The sequence below is a fragment of the Diabrotica virgifera genome, chromosome 2 (assembly GCF_917563875.1).
Source record: "Diabrotica virgifera virgifera chromosome 2, PGI_DIABVI_V3a".
NCBI lineage: Eukaryota > Metazoa > Arthropoda > Insecta > Coleoptera > Chrysomelidae > Diabrotica > Diabrotica virgifera.
In genome coordinates this window covers 180,223,039-180,243,634 of record NC_065444.1, presented here as the reverse complement: position 1 = coordinate 180,243,634, position 20,596 = coordinate 180,223,039, and the positions used below count along the sequence as shown (strand labels likewise).

The 20,596-nt window shown below is 34.6% G+C and overlaps 1 protein-coding gene across 2 annotated transcripts in view; it reads right to left on the bottom strand.

The window, feature by feature from the left end:
• Positions 1 to 6,079: 6,079 nt before the first annotated feature.
• Positions 6,080 to 20,596, bottom strand: part of LOC114335848 (telomere-associated protein RIF1-like) — a 102,263-nt gene continuing 87,746 nt past the window's right edge. For both annotated transcript variants that reach the window (XM_050642958.1, XM_050642959.1), the window contains exon 13: positions 6,080 to 15,023. In XM_050642958.1, the coding sequence (XP_050498915.1) occupies positions 14,280 to 15,023 (744 nt within the window). In that variant the 3' untranslated portion in view covers positions 6,080 to 14,279. The remainder of the gene's footprint in view (positions 15,024 to 20,596) is intronic.

Sequence of the window (20,596 nt, the reverse complement as noted above, 5' to 3'; positions counted from 1 at the left end):
AACATACTTAACCCTCTTTTTGAAAAGAAAGGTTGTGACAGTCGTCCTCATGTTAGTATTTCTATCTTTTCTAAAAACTTTGTCGCCCTCTTAGACAGTGGTTGCACCACATCCGTAGTAGGTGCCGCTGGAGTTAAATTTTTGGATTCCCAAGGAATTAAATATAATTCTACTCCCTGTAAACACGTCTGCTTAGCAGATGGTTCTCAAAAATCAGTTGTTGGTACTATTGATCTTCCAATTGAGGCTGATGGTGTTTCCCAAGTAGTGAAATTTCTTGTCGTACCCTCCGTTCCCCATAGTTTTATTTTGGGAAGTAACTTTATGCATAAATTTTCAGTGTTCTTGAATTTTAGAGATGGAACATGGCATTCTTCCCAAAAGGAAGAGAAAACAGAAACTTTGTATTCTGTAGACTCATTTTCCCCCACTGAAAAAAATTTAGTAGATTCCACAGTCGCTTCTTTTGAGGAAATTTCTAGTTCCAACTACATTGGAAGAACCAATAAAATTGAAATGGTTATTGACACTGGTGATGCAAAGCCATTTAAGAAAAGACAATATCCTTTATCCCCATACATGAATAAAATACTACATGAAGAGTTAGACGATATGTTACGATTAGGAGTAATCGAACCAGCCCAATCCCCATGGTCAAGTCCCATATTATTAGTCAAGAAAAAGTCAGGTGAATATAGGTTCTGTTTTGATGGTCGTTCATTAAATGAAGTCACTGTTCATGATACATATCCTTTGCCCCAAATAGACAGAATTCTTTCGTTACTTAGAGGAGCTAAATGCATTAGTTCCATTGACTTAAGAAAAGCTTTTTGGCAAATCCCGCTGCATCCTGACTCTAGGAAAAAGACAGCCTTTAATGTTTCTGGTAGAGGTTCCTTTCAATTCACTTCTGTTCCTTTTGGTTTGTGTAATAGTGCACAGATTCAACAAAGATTAGTTGATGCTATCTTTGGCCCTGAATTTGAACCCTATATATTCTGTTATTTAGATGACATCATAGTGTGTACCCCATCTTTTGAAGAACATATCCGATTGTTGAAAATTATAAGAGATAAACTGAAAGAAGCAAACTTGACCATTAACATCGATAAGTGTGATTTTTTTAAATCTGAATTGAAGTATCTTGGTTATGTAGTTGGTAACAATTCCCTTAAAGCAGATCCTGAAAAAATCTTAGCTATGGTTAATTATCCCAGGCCATCTAATTCTACTGAAATTAAAAGATTTATAGGTATGTGTTCCTGGTATCGTCGTTTCATTAGAGATTTTTCCAGTTTAGCCTCCCCTATTAATGACCTCCTTAAAGGTCATAGAAAGAAAAAACAACCAGTAGTTTGGACTAGTGAAGCTGAAAAAGCTTTTTTAAAAATTAAAGAACTCCTAATTTCTGCCCCTATCTTAGCCCAACCCAATTTCGAACTTCCCTTTGTTGTGCAATGTGATGCATCTGACACTGGTCTTGGTGGTGTCTTGACTCAAACTATTGATGGTGAAGAAAAAGTTATAGCTTATGCAAGTAGGTCCCTTTCCCGAGCTGAAAGAAATTATTCAGTTACAGAGCGAGAATGTCTCGCAGTGATCTTCGCTATCGAGAAATTTCGAGGTTATATTGAAGGAGTTAAGTTTTCGGTCATTACTGACCACCATTCACTTCTCTGGTTGAATAAACTGTCCAATCCTACAGGCAAATTAGCCAGGTGGGCTATGCGCCTAAGACAACATACCTTCGATTTGATTCATAGAAAAGGAACATCCCATTTAGTCCCTGATGCTTTATCTCGAGCTCATACCAATGATACACCCAAAGATGCCCAAAAAGTTGATTATCTAGAAATAGATCTTGACAGAATAGACCCTTGGTTCGATGATTTAAGATCAAAGATACTCCGTTCCCCTGGTGATTTTCCACAATGGAAAGTGGAAAATGATTTCATTTACAAGTATGCCCCATCCCCCAATTCTTTCAAGACTAATGATATTGAATGGAAAATTTTAGTTCCCAAACCCCAAAGATTAGAAGTAATGCAATCTTGTCATGAGCCACCTACGTGTGCTCACTTTGGATTCTATAAAACTTTGTCCCGTATTCAAGAAAGGTACTATTGGCCCAAAATGCGTTGTGATGTGCTTAAGTTTGTCAGATCATGTAAAGTTTGTGGTGCTCAGAAAACACCAAATCATGCTCCTTTAGGTAAAATGGGTAAGCAGAGAGAAGCCCAATTCCCCTGGCAAATAGTTGCCATTGATCTGATAGGTCCCTTTGTTCGTTCTAAAAAAGGTTATACATGGTTATTAGTGGTTGCTGATTGGTTTAGTAAATATACCTTAGTCCATCCTTTGAGGAAGGCTACGGCTAAGAGTATTACTGAATTTTTGGAAGATAATGTCTTCCTGATGTTTGGTGTTCCCCAGTATGTGATTTGTGATAATGCCTCAAATCTGAACAACCCTCTTCTAATTAATCTCTGTAGTAGGTATAATGTTCAGAAAGTATGGTTTAGCCCCGTGTATGCACCACAATGTAATTTTGTGGAGAGAAATAATAAAACCATTGGAACAGCAATCCGTATGTATATAAAAGACCACGTAGACTGGGACAAGAATTTAGCAAAGATCAGACAAGCTATTAATACCGCAAAGCACGAAGTAACTGGATACACCCCAGCTTTCCTTAATTATGGCCGTCATGTTCCCCTGAGTGGAAACTACTATGGTGTTGATCAAAACGATCAACGGAAGCAAGATCTAGAAATTATTCCTGGTAACCGTGATATGTATGCTTCAGAAGTAAAAGGATTAAGTCAAGTCTTCGAAAAGGTCAGGGCTAATCTTCGAAAAGGATATGAACGTAACGCTAGAAGTTACAACTTACGAAGAAGAGAAGTCCAATTCCAAGTAGGAGATAGAGTATGGAAAAGGAATAAAGTCCTGTCTAATGCTGCTAACAAGTTTATGTCTAAACTAGCACCGAGGTACATTGAAGCTACAGTCCGTGAAAAGTTGTCACCAGTGGTGTATCGTCTCTCTGATTTAAATGGTTCTGATCTTGGTAAATGGCATGTTAAAGACTTAAAACCTTTTGTATCTGATGGAGATAATATGTCATCCCCTTAGTCCTGATCCCCTATTCCATGTTCCCCCTGTATTGTTCTTCAGTTCCCTTAGTCTTGATAAGAAGTTGATATTCTCTTTGATTTTGGTATGTCGTCTTTTGGTCCCTGTTGTTGTCGTATACCCCCTTGTATGAATTTGTTGTGATTTGGCCCTTGTTGTTGTTGTATCCCCCTTTGTTAGTCTTCTTTTATTTTAGTCTAGTTGTTGAAGTGAGTATATTCCCTGTGAGACGTTTAACATAAAGTTACCGATCTCGACTTGAGACAAATGTTAAGATTACGTTGTCTCATTGAGGTATTTAGAATGGAGATTCTAAATCCTCATTTTTGCTGAACCGTTGCCAACAAAATTCCCTGAAACTCGCTAGGCGTTTAGTGGAGTTTAGGCAGATGCCTATCTGCTGAGCCTAGAGCTCAAATGATTTTTTTAGTTTTTGAGAACCGCTCGCGGTTAGGCAACGAGGTGACAAGGCTGTGTCTGCCCTGGTATGTCACTTGTGTTACTGCTGTGGATGTCAGCGAGGTCCACACAGGGCACAAGTTTAGTTTCTTTCCCAAGGCACAGAAACTCTTGTCACCTACAGTTCATTTTAGAGTCATTACACATTTCAGTCTACTCGACTTTAAAGAGTCTGGCGATCGATGGTACGCTAGCCCAATCCCTAACGTTTGTTTGTTTAATTTAATCCCCACTAGCCATCATCTAAAAAAAAAAAAATTTTGATGTGATTGTTTAGCCTCACTCAAGGAGTCATGGTTGATTTTTTGTTTGGTTTATCGAAAACTGGATAGCTATCCGAGCTTTCTCTTTTCGGAGGAGGCTGTGTAGCGTTTAAAAAACCAGTGAAAATATGATCTTTAGATTTGTATAGATTTTACAATCCCTCTCTAAGAAGTCCAAATTTTTTTATTCAGTTTTTTACTTAAATTCAGATTGCAAGGAATTTTCTAAAACCGCACCTGTATACATCTACGAAGTATTCCGCAACATTTCAATGTGTTACAAGATTCCTGTTTATTTGAGACGCAAAAACAGAATTTGTAAGAAGTGCTGACAAAAGTACAGTTCTGATGCGTAGATGAACTTTCTAGAACAAATGTAGAAAATCAATTTGATTGGTTTGTTTGAATTTGGTACAAAGATCGAAGCTCGTAATTGGCTCTGAAGAACGGAAGCCGGAAATTGCGTAGTGACAGGATCAAGGAATTTTGGCAGGAGACGGAGAAGAAAGCAGGCATTCTTACAATGGTAGTGAATCAGTAAACATCGATAGTGAGTTACCGGCTTTTTTGTGACGCAAAAAGAATTTCCAAGTAAATGGGATCTATCAAAGTTCTTCTGTGTTGTTGTTAAGTAGGTGTACCATCAGTTTGATGGTGTAGCAGTTCCTTTTTTGATGGTAAAAGTGTAATATACGCTTTGTAAAAATACTGCGTATGTATTTATGAAAGCCGGCATAGTACTAATATCGTAGTGATGAATTAAACCCAAGCCTCCCGTCTCCTGGATTAGAAAACCTATTTCCCGAGGTAAATAAGCAAATTTCTTTTGTTTTATGGTATTTTCATGGTATAATGGTATATGGTGCAATCAGTAATTTTCCATTGACATTTTCCCCTTCGAGTGACGTATGAACTACGTACGTGCTGTCAAGTGTCATGTCAAGTTTCACAATGGTGAAGTTTTGAATTTTAAGGTATAGTGACTTTTAATAATTATAAAATTCTCAAACTAATAACGTTAATTTCTTTCAACATAAAAAAAATAAATCTTTTTGGAACTTAAAATACAAAGATGAAAAAGTAAATTGTTGAACAGAACAAAGAATAATTTTGCTTCCATCATTAAAATATTATTGTAAAGACATAATTGTAAGTTAATGTTAAAATCCTTTTTGAAACCTTTTGAAATAGTTAAAAATAAAAGATTTACGGAATGATATTTGACAGGTGACATAGTTGTTGTTATTTTCAATAATTAAGTACTACGAGGAGTAGTCAGTAATTCTTTAATGTAAACATTGTTCCCTGAATGAATATAAATTTTTGTTTTAATGCAAATGCTATAATATATGTCATAATTAGGTCAGTCAGTCAGTTATACAAGTCATAATTAAGTCAGATATCAAATCCTCAATGCAATAATATTATTGTTTATCTTTTGGTGCACCATAACCTATGTTCAGAAAAGTAGATGTATTTTTTTTTTACAGGTAATCTTTTATGTAATCTGAAAGTTTTGTTATGTCAAGGAATAATTTTTCAATAAATGCCATAACTGTGTATTTTGTCCTGTTTATTTACCGCTAACCTATTGGCAAGATTTTAACCACAAACTTTAAAAGCTTTTTAGAGTCAAATTTTAAGATGTTGGATGATCATAGAAAGTAAAACTCCTGGTAAGGCGCCCTAACAAAATATAGCCAGGATTTATATTTAACACCCCAGGATATCTGTAAGTACCCTTGTTTAAATTTTTGATAGTAGTAAATATTCCCTAATCCCTAACTTCTTCTTAACGAACTCACAACCTTAGCTCTCCAACCAAAACACGAGCCGCCGTAGCAAAGTAGTTTTTAGAAATATCCCCTAGTTTTCTCGACCCTTTTGTATTTAAGCAGTATCTAAATTTTCCAAGCTTTTATCTTCCCCCTTATTTCTAAGTGCTACAAGTTTATCATACCAGAGCAAGCCACAAAAAAAGCAACTCAACCCAAAAAGAAACTCAAAAGGGACTCTTCAGTTCACGATGACTGCAAAATATCTTTGGAATCCAAGAATGCAATCAGAGACCACTACCAAAAAGATTCTTTTATGTTACCCGTCGATAACTTCACAGCTTTCTTAGAGAATTGTTACGGTAAATCCAGCCCAATTTATTTGTCATTAAATAAATCTAGGTTTTCTGTATATTTTGGTCTACATTGGTAATAAACAAAAAGACATACATTTTAAAACTTTTATTAAGAAATACTGTAAATAAAAGTAGGTATATACAACGGCAGTCTTTCAAAATTAGAAATGCATTATTTTACACTGTCATGCAAGAGACATTTAAGGTTATACAAAAATGAAAAACGATTACAAAAAGTAATAAATTAGACTATATAAATAATTACTCACGTTTTCACACATTTCTTGCTTTAAAACAAGCTTTTTTTCTAGTAAACAAATTAAAATATTGCAGAATATGTATCTGATAGCTAAACAACAAGATGTGTCTTGACTTTTTCCCAGTATATTATTATACAGGATACTCACATGTTATACGCCCAAGTATCACAAAGTATGGGTGCATAATGCGCCCATCTCAAATAATAAAAGTACTCCTATTGGTGAGTATAAATTTAAAAGTGCTAGCAGAATATTACTCTTAAACTCACGAAATTGGCTGTTGATTCTGTGTTTTTAGTCCAACATATCTTTGAGTCGATCCTCTAATAATATAATATAAGAAATAATAATAATTGTAATTTATTATTATGATTATTACAATAACTAACTGACACTCGCATGTTCGTTATACAATGATGAGTGCGCTAATAACCGGCAAAATAACGGAGAAGACGGAAAACGTAATACGCTGTGATATAAAAAGGGATGAAACTAGTAGAGGTGGGAAATTATCAATAGAAACCTATAAATTTATATTATATTGATAGTTTTCCACATTTCGACGTATCGGAGTCAAACTGTAACAGACCGTGGCAGTTGCCAAACTCCTCCGATACGTCTAAAGGTGGGAAACTATCAATATAATGTAAATTTATAGGTTTCCCACCTCTACTAGTTTAATGTCTTTTTATTTCACAACGTATTAATTGTTTTCCATCGTTTGCGTTATTTTGCCGGTTATTAACGCACTCATTACTGTTTGCATTTGCGTATAAATTATAATTTCCATGTGCCTTTTTAGATTGGAATATGTTATGCGAATATATAATAATACTGGTTATATGTACATAAGAAGTGACCATCATACTAATTAAATATGTATAATATTATAGTCGGTAAAAAATTTCACTATATTTGAAAAGTAGTAGTTATATTAACATTTTGAAATTACGACATACGGGGATTACCATTTAAAAAAATTATTGAGGCGTCTAAAAAAATAACACAGAAGAATAAATTAATTGTAAAAAGTAATTTTCATGGCCTTACAAATACACTGCGCAGCAGAGAAAACAAACCACCCACAAAATCTAGGACATTTTATTTTTTTTAATATATCTCTCCATTTTCTTTTAATTTGTTTTATGTTTAATTAAATTCAATGAATTTTCACGTGCGTGTACTTAGAAGCTAGACCGAGCCTGTAGAGAAAATAAACAAATTCACAAAACCTATTAACAATAAAATTCTCAAAACTGATTATTTACGAATCAACGTTTCGCAATAATTATTGTTTTATGAACTATTTTAATAGGACAGGAATCTGGCAGAGCCTAGAGAAAAATAATGTAGATGAAGAACTGTTGAAGGTGGTACGTAGTCTGTATGAAAATACTGGTGGCGTTCAGCGGTAAATGAGCATAAAGTGATCTGTAGGATCACAAATCGATCCTTCACGCTGAACGACTTTTGCGTTGTGCGCTACATAGAATGAAAATCGAACTTCGATTCGAAAATGTAGCGGAGCGGTCGCCATCTTTTGGAGCACATTGTGAGTGTAATACTTTCAGTGTAGCATAAAATGACGCATGCGTACAAGCAATAAACAGGTACTTTTGGCGCAAATTTTGGTTCCTATTTTCGAGTTTTTTGAGGCACATCATCATCATTAATTAAATTAAGTAAGATGTTTTCATACATTGCCTCTTCAAGAATATTCTGGAATTCCATTCTGATAGTTCTTGATAAAAACCTAACAAAGGGAGGAAGTGAACCAGATTTATAAAGGTATCTATTGTATATAATGTTACCTGGTAGAAAATAAAACAGTATCTAGATGATCTGATATTTGATAATTAATTATTTTTTCTTTAGAGTAGACAAAATTACAAAATAGAGTTTGGTTAAGGTCTTGACAGCTAAATAAAATATTTGACATTTGACAAACAAATTGGAGCAGGAAATGTAGCGGAATATAAAGAGCAGTTCATTCGATGTATCAGTAGCGTAAATTGATCACTCACCGCTGAACGCGCCCATTAATAACCAAACCAAGTAAGAACAAGAAACAGAACTTCAAAAATATCGATGGAGTCAGACAGGGTGGTGTATTGAGTCCTTTATTGTTTACAAGCGTTATGGACGAAGTAATAAAAGCTTGCTGGCCAAAAACAAAAAAATATATTGCAGGATACAGAAACATGCATGGAGTCAAAGTAGAAGCATTCGTATTTGCAGATTATATAGTGCTTATAGCAAAAACAGAAAAATACCTTCAAAAGAACATGACAATGTGGACAAAGGATTAAAATCATACAACTTAAGAGTAAACATCGAGAAAACTAAAGTGATGGTAGTAACAAAAAAACAACACAAAAATAAACATTAACATTGAAGGAAATGTAATCGAACAGATAGAAATATTAAAGTACTTAGGGATAAGTTTGAATAATAAAAGGACGCAAGAAGACGAGATTGGTGCCAGAAAAAACCCAGCAACTAGAATATATCATCATCATCATCATTATCATAATCATCATCAACAGTCATCATCATCATCCATCGTCGGATGTAAGCCTCCCTTAGGTGTGTCCATTCGTATCTGATTTCTGTTTTTTGCATCCATTCGTTGTCAGCCATTCTCTTGAGATATCATCAGTCCATTTTGTCTGAGGTCTACCTCTTTTGCTTGCCCTTGGTCGCTACTCGAGAATTCGCTTTGTCCAGCGGTTGTCTTCCATTCTTCCTATGTGTCCTGCCCAGTTCCATTTTAACATGGCAACCTTCTGGATCACATCTGTTACTTTTGATCGTCTTGTTATCTCTTTATTGGACTTGCGATCACTGAGCTTAATGTTGAGCATTCTCCGTTCCATAGCTCTCTGAGTCACTTGAATATATCATGCACTATACAAAAACTTCTTGAACAGAAAAGAAATAACAACAAAAACTAAACCAACCTGTATTAACCTATGGGGCAGAAAACTGGGTACTTGACGAAAGACAAACAAAGCGACTGCAAGCAAGTGAAATGAAATACTTGAGGAAAATGCTGGGTGTTAAAAGAACAGACAGAAGAAGAAACGAAGACATTAGACAAGAACTAGGAACGAAATCACTAAAGGTTAAAGCAGAAGAAAAGAAACTGAAATAGTGGGACACATGAACGGTGAGAACAGAATGAACGAAACTAGACAGGTGAAGAAGATATGGGAAGCGAGAAAAATAGGGAAAACCGTAGAGGACGACCAAAAAAACATGGAACAAATGCATAAACGAGATTCTCGAAGAAAGAGGGAAGACAAGGAGTGAGGCAAAGGAACTAGCTAGAGACAGAGAAGAGTAGCGTCAATTTGTAGACAAAATTTAAGAGAGCTTGTAAACCTCGACACCTACGGGTATAAGAGGTTTCCGATTATGTATGTATGTATGAACTATTGTAGTGTTCTAAAAAGTTTCTAGGATATCTCCAATGTTACACTGGGCTCCTCACAGTGAAAGATATATCTAATAACGATGGAAAAATATCTAAAGTCTGTTCAGATTGTTACATTGCTAGAAAATGGAGCACACCAAAGGGGTGTGGCAAGACAACTGAACACTGAACGTTAGTCGTTCAATTGTCAAGAGAACTTGCTGAGGAAATGCTGTCTCTTCGCTAGCTTTTTGATCTGTGACAGAAGGAGAATATTTCAAATAATCTACTAATATTTCATCCTGTTCATCTGTGGAGACCTTTTGCCCTCATGAACCGCCTAACCGTGCTGTAGAGTGAACATTATCCCATCTTTGTTTGATTTTCCATATGCACATATGGCTCACGTTCAAATCTGCAGCAACTTGCCTTAGTGACCAACCTTCTTCGAGTTTGGCAGTTGCTCTTGCTTTTTTCGCATCATTCAAATGCATTCTAACCATTTTGGAGGAGTTTGATATCGTTTTATTTTATTGTTCAACATTTGCGAAATTTTTGAATACCATTGATTTTTTGAAATTTTTTTGACTTTGACATATTTATTAAATCCGTACGACACTGCAACTTTACAGTATTGAAATATAAAAATTAAGGTGTACACTATTCAGTGATCGTAACTGTACATACTAAAGAAAAAAAATCTAAAATAATAAAAAAACAGCAGAGTTCATTAATCCGTTCACGAAAAAATCAACAATCGAAATGAGCATATTTTTTGTAGTGCAGAACTTTTGCGATTAAGTATATATGACATTAAAATAGACACAATGAATCACATTAAACATAATAGGAACAGTGAAACAGGAGATTTCGCATAATTTTGAAAATATCGTACGCATTTGTTGAATGGGAAATTGTGACAATTGAAATATTCCTGCTATTCTAGGACTCAATAATTATTCCTGTCAGATTTTAAAATTTCTTGACTCTAATTACAAGAATTTTATTAACTGGTTTAGAAAACTTATCTACCTAATGAAAAGAAACAAAAATGCTGAAAGGCACAAGCAACAAAATATTAAAAATATAAACACTAATATCACTAAGCAATAACAAGATAATAATAATAATATAAATTACATGATAAATATAAAGAAAACATTTTTATATAACCAATATGTCTTCTATTAAATGCAATAATTACAGAGTATATCCAAATCCAAGAGAAAACTAACCACAGATACTCTCACTTATTAGTTAGAAAATACAGTATTGTAGTAAAGTCTTAGTTTTTAGCTTAGCTCATATTTCCGAGTTAGCAGTGAGACAAAATCGTCAAATACGACTGATTTCGACTTATCTTACTTCAAAGAAAAAGCTTATCAAAATCAAAAAATAATAAAAAGCCAGACCATGCGTTGTTAAAACGATGATTTTAACGTAGAAACAACTGCAAAACTAGCAATTAATATATTTGATAACACGCGTTTTGATAACGTGCGTTTAAAACTACATACATTTTATTCAGGCCGTTCACACTTTAATCAATTTTAAAGCTCTATTAAATCTGCTTTCTAACAATTGTTAAAAATTAGAAAAAAAAATGTTGAAAAAGCTTGAATGACCACAAAAATAATGGCTTATTAAATTAGAAAAGATAATAAAATAGAATTTTCCAAACACACTCAGGACTTCGACATGGAGATAGCCTATCTCCATGTCGAAGCCCATGTGTGATAGTTGCGTATTTAGATTAATTATTGCCTCTTGTGATGTGCATTTTAATGTATTAAATCCCAACATGTTCTGCTTTTTAGTTTCAAATACAATTCAAAAATAGTAATAAATTCATTTTGTAAATAAGATTGTACTAACCATATCCAATAAAGGCAATTAAAAAATATATGCCCGCGACAAAAATACAAGAAAACCTAGTGCACGATAGTGAAACAATATGCAAAAAAGATCCGGAGAAAATGAATAAAGCACAGTGAAGTATATTCGGTATGTGCAAGTACTTAAAGGGGATAAGAAAAACTATAGTGCGTGTGTAGCGGAGAAACCTTGTATCATTTTTAGCACATTTCATAAGTACTATCATTGATGAAAATAGAATGTTGTAAATACTTTGTTATAAATTGTTAAAATTAAACAAGAAATAGTCAATTCAAGTTGCACAAATAAATGCAAAGGGAAAAGTGGATTTTTATCGTAATAAAGCAGAAGTAAGTAACATAACCTAAATTCGGCATTCTTAATGTTTCTCCAAAATATTGATATGATATGCAATTGTTAAAGTGAATTTAACTAATTCATTCTTACAGTGGATATGACTGCAATTGGAATCATAAATGTTTACATCTATGATAAAAATTGTTTATTTATCTAAACATTGCTTATATTGTTTAATACTTATACATGAAGAACTACTGAACAACACAAATTATGCTGATGACATTTTTGCAGATTTATACCATTAACTAACTGTTGTTCTGAAGCTATTTCCTTGTGGCATTTTTATAATTAAGTATTTTCTATGGGAAATAAGCCACAATTTTACTAAAAAATGAATTTATTAACGTTTCGAAGCCCAAACCCGGGTTTCGTTGTCAAAATACAAAATACTATTAAAATAAACAAAAATGTTGTTGCTAAGTAAAAAAAATCTTCTAATAATTTATTTAATCTGACTCATTTATATTGGCAATTCAGACGTATATTATACATTTTAAAGTAGAAGACTTTAAAATGATATCGCCAATATTTATGAGTTGCGTTCCTGGGACGACTAAATAATTTCATTTTTATTTATTAAATAATTTACTAAATGCTTCGAAACGTTAGTAAATTCATTGTTTAGTAAAATTGTGGCTTATTTCCCATAGAAAATACTTAATTAACTAATTGTTCAGTAAATTTACTGAGCACTATACTGAAACTCACAACAAAAATACTTATGGAGAAAATAATGGCGTGCATAAATATATCGATGAACAACAAGGATTTAGAAGTGGAAGATCATGTAACGATGCAGTTTTTGTGATAAGGCAAATAGCGGAGAAATCATTAGAATATAACAAACCAGCATTTTTCTGTTTCATAGACCTAGAGAAAGCGTTTGATAGAATCCAATTAAAAGATGTGATACACCTACTATATGACAAAAATTTAACACTGGATATCATAAAACTGATAGAAAACATATATGTAAGAAATAAAATAGAATTGAAAGACAATGGAATAATAACAGAACCCACAGAAACAAACACAGGAAGCAGGCAAGGAGATTCACTAAGCCCTCTACTGTTTAACACAATCTTGGATGCAATAATAAAACAAGTGAAGAAAAAAAGAGGGTACAAAATGGGCAACAGCGAGATAAAAATACTCTGTTACGCTGATGGCACAGTGTTAGTAACAGAGTGCGAAGACGACCTACAAAGATTATTGCACGAGTTCAACATTAACGCAAAAGAAATGAATATGAAAATATCAGCCCAAAAAGCAAAAAGCTTAGTAATTGAAAAAGAACCAATAAGATGCAAATTGGAGTTAGACAATCAAATTATACAAGTAATGACTGTCAAATATCTGGGAATTAATCTATCAGCCGACAATAATATCGAAGAAGAGGTAAAAGACCAAATAATTAAAGCCAGTAGAACGGTCGGATGCCTAAACGACACAATTTGGAAAAACAAACACCTAAGATTGGAAACAAAGGCCCGAATTCATGTCAGTAATTAGGCCAGTTATGACTTACACGGCCGAAACAAGACCAGATACAAGCAAAACACGAAGACATCTGGAAACCAACGAAATGAAGATCTTAAGAAGGATTGCTGGAAAAGGACTACAGGATAGAGTAAGAAGTGATGAAATCAGACGCATATGTGGGGTAGACAATACAAATACCTGGGTAAAGAACAGAAAAGAAGAGTGGAATGAGCACGATGTCTGAATCAAGGGTAATAAGAATAGCCAGAGACAAGTATATAGGCAGGAGAAGTATAGGACGCCCAAGGAAAAGATGGAATGACAACTTAAGGGCAGAATGAAAGGCACCGTTGAAGAAAAACATGCAATACTGCCTATATAAAAGAAGAAGAGGAAGAAGAAGAAGAAGAAGAAGAAGAACTAATTGTTCAAATGATGGAATCTAAATTGTGACTGAAACGTAAAAAAAGTCATTTTATTTGTAATTCATATACGACTAACATTAAAGTGCTAAAAACTTCTATGATCTATAGCACTACGTTTTCCAAACTTGCACACATGATACAATAACCCATGACTGTTATTGTATCATGACTTGTACATAGCGAATAGAAACAACTACAAAGGATTGTAAAATTAAAGAATCGACGAAAGAAGTATAAGAATTAGTACTAAAAGACACTGCTGATCATGGTCAACATTTGAAAATTCTGGGATTGTCTCAACATTTTAACTGGCGTACCTTATGTATTAATATTCTCTTGAAAATCAGATTAACTATTTGTAGTTTCCAATAAAATAAAAACTTATTTAATTAATTATACATATATGCATAATATTAGCGAATATCAAGTTAAGAGTTTCTTGGATTTGAACGAACTCATTATAAAATCTAAAAACTATTTTTCCTCCGTAAGTTGAACTGAGATTCTCCTAAGGAAGCTGACGTGAAGCTCCAATAGAGTATTAGAGTCTATATTTTCACTACAAAACTTAAACATTTCCACCAATATGTCTTTTTTGTCGTTGTCGTTTTGAGAATTTATTTTATTTTTGAAACAACTAACGATTTCACTGGACGTGGAAGCTTGTTTGAGCCACACATTTTCCGTGATCTTTTTCAGGCTATCTGCGGATTTAGCTGTAAGGATTCTTTCGAAGAAAGTTTGCAAGTTTTCATTGTCTAAACGATTCATCACAATTTCATCAAAATCTATTTGGGAAAGATTTTCTAGATACGGAAACAGATCCTTAGGTCCCTCTATCAGAGGCATAAGACAGTGCTGTATGACATCGCTCTTATGAAAGGTTTTATTTTTAATGCTCTCCTCTACACCTACCTCTAAATCCTCAATACTCCTTCCTTTAAAGAACTTCTCCAACGGCATAGTGTATTTAACATACTCGGCTATTGCTTCATAAAACTCGTGCTCCCTTTCGTCATTGAATAAAGTGCCGTGAGTTCTTTTTAATATGTCTGAGATTCCTTTCGAATTAATTATCACTTTTAATACTGCAGAGAAGTCCTTTTCTTCCAAAGCATCTAGGGCTATTGCTGGGTTGTAAGATTTGACTATCGAAGTAAGTTTTGATGGGTCTATGTTGGATAGTACAATACTTGACAATTCTTCTGCAGGTACTTTCTAAAAACATATAAAAAATGATGTTAGTAGATATTTACGCTTTCACTTTATACAGGGTGATTGATTAGTAGGGTAAAGCTCAATAGCTCCGCTATAGTAATAGATAGCAATAAAAATTAATAACAAAAATTTTAGCCACCTTTGAGCTTCACATTACAAAATTAGTTAGAATGTTACAGGGTGTTCGATAACACAGTGGCAGACCAAACTTATGTTTTTTTAAATGGAACACCCTATATTTTATTTTAAATTCGAAATCCTGTTAACTTCTCCATCACAAAAATATAAAGGTTTGTTATGTTATACAGGGTATTTACAAAGTTATAACCAATTTTATATGAAAATCGTAACAAGTTCAACTCCCTGTATAAATAAAAATAAGCAAAACAACAATGGTTTATTAATGCCATATTTTTTAACAAATTGTCAAAATTTTCAAGAATGGTCTATATTGCTAATTTTCTTTATATTAAATACAGGGTGAGTCAAAACGCAAGTACATTATTTTCTCAGTAATTTTAAATGGAACACACCCTGTATTTTATATCACTATTGAAAAGTACCATTACCGTACTTTAATTTTTAGATAACATTCCCTATGTCTAAATTTATTAGTTTTCGAGATATTTTCATTTTTCAATGGACCAGTAGCGTGGCCACCTAAATCACCAGAATTTAATAAACTGGACTGATTTTTTTGGGGTTACGTTAATAATGAAGTTTATAAAATACCTTCAACAACAAGGGATGAGATGAAAAATAGAATACAAAGTGTATTTCGATGTGTTAATTTACAAATGCTCGGTAGAGTAAGTAGCTCATTCAATGATCGTTTTTAGGGGTACATAAATGTGTTAGGAGATAATTTTGAACACCTTATGTAATTAAATATTAAAAATATTTTATTAAAAGTAGCTTCTAATTTTTTCAATCATGTTTTTTTGCAAAATGTATTACTGATAAATTATGTTTTGTTCTTTATTTGTTACATTGTTACATTTACATACAAAAGTAATGTTTAATTGTCTTCACAAAATATTGTATTTTGTGTTTGTGTGTTTTTTTGTAAAATTTATTACTAATTTTCTTTGTTTATTTGTTGCATTTACATAAAAAGATAGTTTTTAATTGTTTCAAAAATGTTGCATGTAGTGGTTGTGTTTTTGTTTGTAAAATGTATTACTAATAAATTATTTTTATTTCTTTATTTGCTACGATGTTACATTGATTACCGGATTAATAATCGGTAATCTTCAATTGTCAATTGAGTCATGGCTTACTTAAAATTTAGATAAATTTAAACACCTAAAATAATTTGCTCTGAAAAATGAAAATATAGCATTACGCTGTAATTACTATTTTCTACTAATTTTAATTCTTATTTTTTTAATAACCTTTCGCAAAACGAAATGACAAAATTCACATGTAAATACAGGGCAGATGTTAAACGAAACGTTGAACAGATTGTATAAGATTAATGTTTCTTTCAAAGAAACATTTCTTAATTGATTACGATGTCCCAGCCTCCTAATGTCAAAAATTCTTGAAATCCATAAACCTTGTCGATTTATGGCTGTCTTTGTTTTATCTAAGAAACCGCAGATCATTAGACATAACAGTTGGGGGTTCGCTTCGAGCCCAGTCAGTTTTCTACCAGCGTCTGCATAAGGCACACCCTTCGAGCGTCGGTATTATTTAGGTCAATAGACACTGCTTGTTTACACACAATAAATAGAATATTATTACCGTTCGTTGTTTATTTATTTTTATTACATTTATTTCAATTAAATTCCGCAACTCACCCATCGGAATATTGGTGACCCTCGCGAGTATTTTAAACCGCCGCGAAAAGACTTCATACGAACTATACGCGGCCAATGACACTAAAATCGCGACATACGGCTATGTGAACTTGACATTAAACATCGTACTACGGCGTGATTTTACGTGGCGATTCGTAGTGGCGGACATTTCAAAGCCCATTATCGGAGCCGATTTTCTTTCCCATTTCGCGCTCCTAGTGGACATTGCTAACCAGTGCTTAGTAGACAGTACGACAACCCTTCGAACAAAGGGACTCGTTAAAGAGTGTTTCGACGGCAGCGTAAAGACTATCGCGGAAGCGTCGCGTTACCACGAACTGCTGCTACGATTTCCGGAAATCACGCGACCCGCCGGTATCGTGAAAGACATTCAACATCAAACGAAGCACCACATCGATACAACACCAGGTCCACCCGTTTTTTCGAAGCCTCGACGATTAGCACCTGACAAACTGCAATGGGCTAAAAAAGAGTTCGAAAATCTTCTACGACTAGGCATCATAAGACCATCGAAAAGTAACTGGTCTACTCCACTGCACATGGTCCCGAAGAAAGGTGAGGAATGGAGACCCTGCGGAGATTATCGACGTCTCAACCAAAAAACAGTTCCAGATCGATATCCAATTCCGCACATCGAAGATTTTGGTCAGGCGCTAGCTGGTAAGACAATTTTCTCTACAATAGATTTAGTGAGAGCATACAACCAGATACCAGTAGCCACCGATGACATACCAAAAACCGCCGTTACCACACCATTTGGGCTGTACGAATACTTATATATGCCTTTTGGTTTACGAAACGGAGGACAGACATTCCAGCGTTTCATAGACGAGATTTTACGTGGTCTAGACTTCGCCTACGCCTACATCGATGACATTCTCATTGCATCAGAATCCGAAGAGCAGCATATGTCGCATTTAGAAGAGATTTTCAAAAGGCTCAAGCAGTTTGGCGTTGTGATAAATCCAGCGAAGTGTCAATTCGGCAAAAACGAGATTACCTTTTTGGGATACACAGTATCAGACGGAGGACTCACACCTCCACAAGAAAAAGTAGCAGCTGTACAAAATTTCACTCAGCCAAAAACAGTGAAAGACCTACGCAGATTTCTAGGTATGTTAAACTTCTACCGAAGGTTCATACCCAATGCAGCTGAGCTACAAGCACCACTACATGATGCCCTAAAAGGTAATGTCAAAGGAAAAGCACCAATCTAATGGACACCACAGCGAATCCAAGCCTTTGACGACTGCAAAAACAGTTTAGCTAACGCTGCTTTACTGAGCCACCCTGTAAACGATGTTGATATCTCCATCACTTGTGACGCTTCTGATTTTTGTGCGGGAGCTGTACTACAACAAAAAACGGATACAGGTATGAAACCTTTAGCTTTCTTTTCTAAGAAATTCTCACCTAGCGAAAAGAAATATAGTGCATACGACAGAGAACTATTAGCTATATATCTGGCCATAAAACACTTCAGACATATGATCGAAGGCAAGGACATAACGATATACACAGACCAGAAACCAATCACCTTCGCTTTTACTCAGAAGCTAGATAAATGTAGTCCTAGACAGTTTAGATATTTAGACTATATAGGACAGTTTTGCACTAACATTCAGCACATTTCTGGTTCAACAAATATTGTGGCAGACGCACTATCGCGAGTCGATAGCATCAAGGAAAATATCGACATCAATGACTTAGCTCTCGCACAAGAAACTGATCCAGAACTGCAAACTTTTTTAAGTGAGAAAACATCACTACAAATGAAGAAAATACGCTTTGCCGAACAAAACGTGAGTTTGTACTGTGACATATCAACATCTACAGCCAGACCATTTGTACCGAAACCACTTCGAATGGCAATTTTTCGCACCATGCATAACCTAGCACATCCCGGAATCAACAGTTCTGTGAAGATGATCACACAGCGATATGTTTGGCCATCCATTAAATCAGATGTGAGGAAATGGACTCGAGCGTGTATACAGTGCCAAAAATCGAAAATATCGCGCCACATTGTTTCACCTACTGGAAGTTTCCTACCACCTTCCAGCCGATTCGAACATGTCCACATAGACATTATAGTGATGCCGGTTTCAGAAGGAAACAGATACTGTTTAACATGTGTGGATCGTTTCACACGTTGGCCAGAAGCTTTCCCGATGCCTAATCAAGAAGCAGACACAGTAGCCAGAACATTCTTTTCTGGTTGGATAGCTCGTTTCGGCACTCCCAAGCGCATCACAACAGATCAAGGTCGACAATTCGAATCGCATCTCTTCAAATCAATATGCAAATTAACTGGAACTACCCATTTAAGGACAACCGCCTATCATCAGCAAGCAAACGGTATGGTAGAAAGGTTTCATCGACAGTTAAAGGCAGTAATTCGATGTCATGAAAACATCCGATGGACCGAAAGCCTACCTGCAGTGTTACTGGGCATACGAGCAGCGTGGAGAGAAGATTTAGGTACTTCAGCCGCCGAACTCGTGTACGGAGAACCATTGTGTTTGCCAGGTGAACTATTGATTTCGTCACAAAGAAACACCGACGACAATGCTCACATTTATTTAAAAACGCTTCGAAACCATTTCGAAAACCTCCGTCCTACGCAACCGTCGCATCATGGATCCAAAAGTACCTTCATTTTCAAAGACATGAAAACCACCTCTCACGTTTTCATCCGCCGTGATACAATCAAAAGCAGCTTAGAAAACCCATATCACGGTCCTTTTCCAGTTGTTAAGCGAGGTGACAAGACTTTTGTCGTCCGGGTAAACGGGAAGGAATCAACAATTTCCATAGACAGATTGAAACCTGCTTACGAACTTCACGACTCTACCCATCACGAAACAAAAGAAATGACCAGCAAAACAAACAACAACAGACCGAAGAGGAAAGCAAGATTTACTGGAACTTACCAAGAAAGTGTTAGTTCAAAGTGAATCGAGTGATTTTTTTTCTTTCTCCTTGTATAAACTTTGCATTATTTTTTTTTCCATTTTCAATTGTCATTATAATTTGTATATATTATGTATTATTTATCGTCATCGTCTTCGTACTCGAAGGGGGGTATATAGCATTACGCTGTAATTACTATTTTCTACTAATTTTAATTCTTATTTTTTTAATAACCTTTCGCAAAACGAAATGACAAAATTCACATGTAAATACAGGGCAGATGTTAAACGAAACGTTGAACAGATTGTATAAGATTAATGTTTCTTTCAAAGAAACATTTCTTAATTGATTACGATGTCCCAGCCTCCTAATGTCAAAAATTCTTGAAATCCATAAACCTTGTCGATTTATGGCTGTCTTTGTTTTATCTAAGAAACCGCAGATCATTAGACATAACAGTTGGGGGTTCGCTTCGAGCCCAGTCAGTTTTCTACCAGCGTCTGCATAAGGCACACCCTTCGAGCGTCGGTATTATTTAGGTCAATAACACACTGCTTGTTTACACACAATAAATAGAATATTATTACCGTTCGTTGTTTATTTATTTTTATTACATTTATTTCAATTAAATTCCGCAACTCACCCATCGGAATAAAAATATCTCGAAAACTAATAAATTTGGGCATAGGAAATGTTATATAAAAATTAAAGTACGTTAATGTTACTTTTCAATAATGATATAAAATACAGGGTGTTCCATTTAACATTACTGAGAAAATAATGTACTTGCGTTTTGACTCACCCTGTATTTGATATAAAGAAAATTAGCAATATCAA